Consider the following 6065-nt stretch of genomic DNA (forward strand, 5'->3'; position numbering starts at 1 on the left):
AGATTAAGGAAAATGGTTGAATCATTGTTGATGCCATATTCCTGAAGTGAGAGGAGGTCCTATAGACTACGACCAGAGAATATCAGGTTTTGGTATTTGGTGGGTGTCCCAAGTTGGTTCTGTATTTCCTTCTTTACCTCTTGTATATTTAGCCCCTTTCTGATCCTCATGCAATGATGGCTGCCCTCTGTCTTTTTTATGAAGATTTGAATCTGTTCTTCGCCCTTGCAGATAGTATCCGCCATTTTGGAACCACGATCTGGTGATTTGAGCAGGTTCTCTACAAACCCCGATTCACCCCACCTTTTTATGTTTTGTCCGCTACCTAGTGCCTCCAGATTTGGATTATGAGGGACATTTTTGAAATACTCTGTCGCTGCGCCAGAAAAAATTGGGTCCGCTGTACTCCGTCCCCTTTCATTTGCTTGAGCTTTCACCCATTCAGATGTGTACCAGGACATTGAAAGCCCCACTTCGCGTTTCCACGCACGCGGCGGCATGCTGGTGGCGGAATAGATGCCAGGGGATGTCGCAGGTTGGACAGAAAGAGATATAACCGCGATATCGCGCAGCGAGCCAGGAGCCCAGGCCACCGATTTACCGACCAGACGCAAGAGAGGTCGAGGTTCATGCTCAGGAGCAGTAAACAGGAGTATTTTGCCCCCACCGAGGAGATCGGGAGCATGCAGGTGTGGTTGTAACAAAGGAAACCCATTTTGCAAAAATAAAAACTGTAATGTTACCTCTTCTGAACGTGTTTCATTTCCCAGATGGGTGGAGACGCCATCCGGCTCGAAAACGCCCTCAACCGGTCTGTTGTGAGCCTGTGGGAAGGTCCCTGCAAGTTGTAGAAGAGAGATCGCCATTGGAGTTGCAGAGCACAATTCTCGCCTATTCTCAACTCAATTTCAAATTTAAATAAATTATTTAAATATCAATACAAAATTTACATTAATATCAATTATATATATTATATTTATCGCTTATAATAAAATTATATCCATTTTTATATGAAAAAAAACCAATTAAAAATAATAACAAGATCCTAATGAAAATATTAAATATTTCAACTTTTATGATAGACACCCAAATAAATTTTATTGTATTTAACCAAATTACTTTGTCATTATTAATTTAATTACCAAATTTTATGTCTGCGGCTATACTACTCAAACATTGTTCTGGAATGATTTCGACGGCTTAATAAAAAATATTTATTTTTATCAACTTTCACATATGGCTTTTTTTTAATCGTATTTAACAATCAATCTAGACCGTATTTGACCATGTAATAAACATCTACAATTTTTTAGACCGTATTTGAAAATCAAACTAAATAATTGGCCGTAAAATTCTATCCCTGCGTCATCCAGACTCGGGTTGAACGCGTAGAATGGTCACAGACCAAAATCTGATGTAGTGTGTTTTTCTTCCAGAAGGAAAGTGTGCTGAACGTTGTGCACGGATTAATTTTAATGTCAAATTAAATTTAAAATATATCACTAAATACAATGAGCACGGACCTGCGGGCTCCCTGTCTCCATTTGTTTTTGCAGGGTCAAGTCAATGAGCGCGCACGTTCGTGGGCTTCTTGGAAAGAGCGATGGCACATGTCAATTTCACTTTTGTGGATGCATTTCAATCACGATTCACGATGGAATCAAATTGCCGTAGCTGCTGGTTTCCTGACCCAGCAAAATCATATTCATTGACTGGAATTAAATTGCCTGTAGCTTTTTCATTGATTGACACGCAAAAGGTAGCCAATCGATACAAGTTCATGGACCACTGCTTCTGCAAATATATTCAACCATCCGTTCTGTAAAGAACAAGGGGCCTCCACAAGCAACTGAGAGAATTTGCGAGGAAAAATTAAGAAAAATGGCCGCTACCCAAATGGGAAATGCATATGGCTATGTCTTTGTGTTACTGCTTGGATTGTTGCTCTGCTTGCATTGCAATTGCTCGTCAGAGGAAGGCCAATTACTATTGCAATTCAAGGCGAGTTGGAATACTAGTGGGGAACTTAGTGATTGGAGAACTGATTCAAATAGTGACGGCCACTGTAACTGGACTGGAGTCACCTGTGATAGAAACACCAAGTCTGTTGTGGGTCTGGACCTTCAAAACTTGAATATCACTGGAACAATTCCTTATAGTATCGGTCAATTGAGTAATCTGAGGGACTTGAACTTGTACTTGAATTATTTTGGGGGGGATTTTCCGTCTGGGCTGCTGAATTGCACCCGTTTGCGAAGCTTGAATTTGTCTCAGAACGTGTTCGGTGGGCTCTTGCCGAATGAGATATATAAACTGGAGGAGCTGGTGAAATTGGACCTCTCAAGCAACGATTTCTCTGGGGACATTCCTGCTGGATTCGGACGGTTGCCTAAGCTTGAGGTATTGTTCTTGCACTATAATCAGTTGAATGGTACTGTTCCTTTCTTCCTTGGAAATCTCTCTTCGTTGAAATACTTAACACTGGCCAACAACCCCCTGGCTCAAGGGGTTATCCCACATGAGCTCGGGAAATTGATAAGGCTACAGCAGTTGTGGATGAGGAGTTGTAATTTAGTGGGAGAAATTCCAGAGTCATTAGGGAATATGGCAGATATGGTACAGTTGGACCTCTCACTTAATCTTTTGACTGGAAGGATCCCCAACACATTGATGGTCTTTTCAAACATGACGGATTTATTTTTATATAAGAACAATTTATATGGACCAATTCCAGACAATATCAACAATCTTAAGAGTCTTGTGAATTTGGATCTGTCAATCAATGAGCTAAATGGAAGCATCCCCGATGGAATTGGGGATTTGACAAACCTAGAGACACTGCAGTTATTCCAACAACAAGCTCTCTGGGTCTATACCCTCTGGGCTTGAAAAGCTTACTAATTTAGTCCATCTCAAGCTTTTTACCAACAAGCTCACAGGACTAGTGCCCCCGGGAATTGGAATGGGTTCTAAATTTGTTGAGTTTGATGTATCAACGAATGAGCTTTCGGGTCCTCTTCCGCAGAATGTCTGTAAAGGCGGAGTACTGATAGCTTTCATTGTTTTTAAGAATAAATTTAATGGCAGCCTGCCTGAATTTCTAGGAGATTGTCCTAGTCTGACCAGTGTCCAAGTCCAGGATAACCATCTAAGTGGTGAGGTTCCTCTGGGGTTATGGATTTCTCCTTTCCTTGGAGAATTCAGATTGACAAACAATGCTTTCCATGGCCAAATTCCTGTTCAAATCACTAAAGCTGCCAGTCTGTGGGCGTTGGAGATATCAAACAATCAATTCAGTGGAACTATTCCCTCTGGCATTGGACAACTGTGGAATCTCAGCAGCTTTCTCGCCAGTCACAACAATATATCAGGGACTATTCCAGTGGAAATCACTAGATTATCCTCACTGTCGATGCTTTCTCTTGATCACAATATGTTGTATGGGGAACTTCCTGAGACAATAATATCATGGAAAGGTCTTTCTCAGCTTAACCTTGCCAACAACCGCATCACCGGATCAATTCCTGCATCGCTTGGGTTGCTGCCTGTTCTTAACAGCCTTGACCTCTCAAACAATTTGCTTTCAGGGAAAATACCTCCTGAGTTAGACAATCTCAAGTTGAGTTTTCTGAATGTGTCTGACAACCTTTTGTCTGGCTCTGTTCCTCTTGGTTACAATAATCTGGCCTATGACAAAGGTTTTCTTGACAATCTGGGCCTTTGTGGAGGCAGGCCATTAATGCTACCTTCATGTTTCCAGCAGAAAGGCAGATCTGAAAGTCATCTATATAGGGTATTGATTTCGGTCATTGCTGTGATAGTAGTACTCTGCTTGATTGGTATAGGTTTCTTGTATAAGACATACAAGAATTTTGCTCCAGTTAAATCAATTACAGAGTCATGGAATCTCACAGCCTTTCATAGGGTAGAATTTGATGAGTCAGACATTCTGAAGAGATTGACAGAAGATAATGTTATTGGAAGTGGAGGTGCGGGCAAAGTGTACAAGGCAACACTGAGAAATGATGATATTGTTGCTGTGAAAAGGATCTGGAACAACAGAAAACTGCAGTCTGCCCAAGACAAGGGATTTCAAGCAGAGGTGGAGACTCTAGGGAAGATTAGGCATGCCAACATTGTCAAGCTGCTTTGCTGTATATCTAGTTCAGATTCTAATCTGTTAGTGTATGAATACATGCCAAATGGTAGCCTGTATGAACGGCTTCATAGTTCTCAAGGGGAAACGTTGGATTGGCCTACTCGTTATAAGATTGCTTTTGGTGCTGCTAAGGGAATGTCCTACCTGCATCATGGCTGTTCCCCTCCAATAATACACAGGGATGTTAAATCATATAATATATTGCTGGATTCTGAATTGGAGGCCCATATCGCTGATTTTGGTTTAGCTAGAATTGTAGAGAAGCTGGGTGAGAACAACGTAGTATCAGGGGTTGCTGGAACATATGGATATATTGCCCCAGGTAAGAATTTACAACCGAACTGTTAATGCCTGTAAATATATGTGTGTATATATATGTGACAGTCAACAAGAAATAAACAATTTTATATGAACTGATTAAATTGATGGACATGTGTGCAGAGTATGCTTACACCCACAAAGTGAATGAGAAAAGTGACATATACAGCTTTGGTGTGGTCCTGCTGGAGCTTGTGACTGGCAAGAAGCCCAATGATGTAGAATTTGGAGATTACTCAGACATTGTTAGGTGGGTTCGGAATCAGATTCACATCGATATCAATAACATCCTGGATGCACAAGTAGCAAACTCATATAGAGAAGAAATGATGTTGGTGTTAAGGGTGGCTCTGTTATGCACTAGCACTCTGCCCATCAACAGGCCTTCCATGAGGGAAGTTGTGAAAATGTTGCTTTTCTGCAGCACAGATGAACGAATTAGAAAGGAAGCAGCTACCACTTTGTCTCCCCATCTCAAGAGGAATCCCAGTGCTTTTAGATATGCTTCCCCTTCTGTATGCACTAGCACATGTCCATTTGATGACAATAAATGTGGCATAGACTTGTGACCTTTATCTTAATTTATAGCTGATATTAAAAGCACTGTTCAGTGATGCCCTATACCTTGCTGAACTGTAGGAGAATTTGATTCACAGAGAAGTACTAGATCTCTATCATACAATGGTTTTATTAGTTTGTTCCAAACAGGAGATGCATCTATCCCAGTGGAAACATTTCATCAATCCCTTGCACAGAAGCAGTTGTTATCCGCCAAATCACCAAGAACAACGTTGCAGGCAAAGAATAGACCTGTTTGGTCTTCATCAAAGGCATCAGGAGATCCACCAGCCAGATTTGGTAACAAGTTATAGCAGAGCTAGGATCTAACTCTCTCCATAGCAGCACGTATATGAGCTGTTGTTCTGTAGCATAGCCTTCAAAGCAAGAATCCTTTGAGTTTCACATTCCCTTTAGTGTATATAATAGGACCTTTTGGTAGCCCAACTGTGAAACAACTTATGCAGGGTAGCCTGTTTTGAGATTGTTCTATCAAAGAGATGATGACAAAGTAATAGCTGAAAAGCAATGCGGTATATATATCCTTGAGCTCATCATCATGGATGGGTGACTGACAGTAACTTCGCTGAATCTCATCTACCATTTAAGGGTAGTCATGAGGCTTTGCTGTCTAGTTATTGCATTGAGAATTGTAGTGTATTTTACCCTTTAATAAGGCATCAGCAGATGAATTGTAAGCACAAAAAGTAGTAACTACCAAAGGAGGATATACAAACAGCATACCAGAGTCTGAAGGCTACCTCCAAGAGTCGTATGAAATAGAATAAATTTGAGTAATTTTCATTTTGTTACTGAAAATTGTGTATATATAGAAAGTTTTATTACATATTCTTTTTAATTGAGGGTAGATATAAAATTGGTGTATGATTGCTAAAGCCTATTTAAAAAAAAAAAATCCCATACCCTTAACCATTATACCCATTTTTTTCATTATCTATCCCTATAATAAATTTATCTAATACTTTTAATTATATTCTCTTTAAAACAATCACCAAATAAATTTACAACC

At 40.2% G+C, this 6065-nt stretch overlaps 1 protein-coding gene across 1 annotated transcript; it reads left to right on the forward strand.

Annotated features, from left to right (window-relative positions):
- The first annotated feature begins 1633 nt into the window (after window positions 1–1633).
- LOC149259313 (uncharacterized) lies at window positions 1634–5854 on the forward strand. Its single transcript, XM_089418061.1, is given in 3 exon segments — window positions 1634–2850; window positions 2852–4481; window positions 4601–5854. Coding segments are annotated over 3 exon segments (3045 nt in total). The 5' UTR covers window positions 1634–1881; the 3' UTR covers window positions 5047–5854.
- The last annotated feature ends 211 nt before the right edge of the window (window positions 5855–6065 follow it).

This window comes from Pinus tabuliformis, chromosome 6 (assembly GCF_031772625.1).
Source record: "Pinus tabuliformis cultivar Carrire ecotype Pingquan chromosome 6, CPIR1, whole genome shotgun sequence".
Taxonomy (NCBI): domain Eukaryota; kingdom Viridiplantae; phylum Streptophyta; class Pinopsida; order Pinales; family Pinaceae; genus Pinus; species Pinus tabuliformis.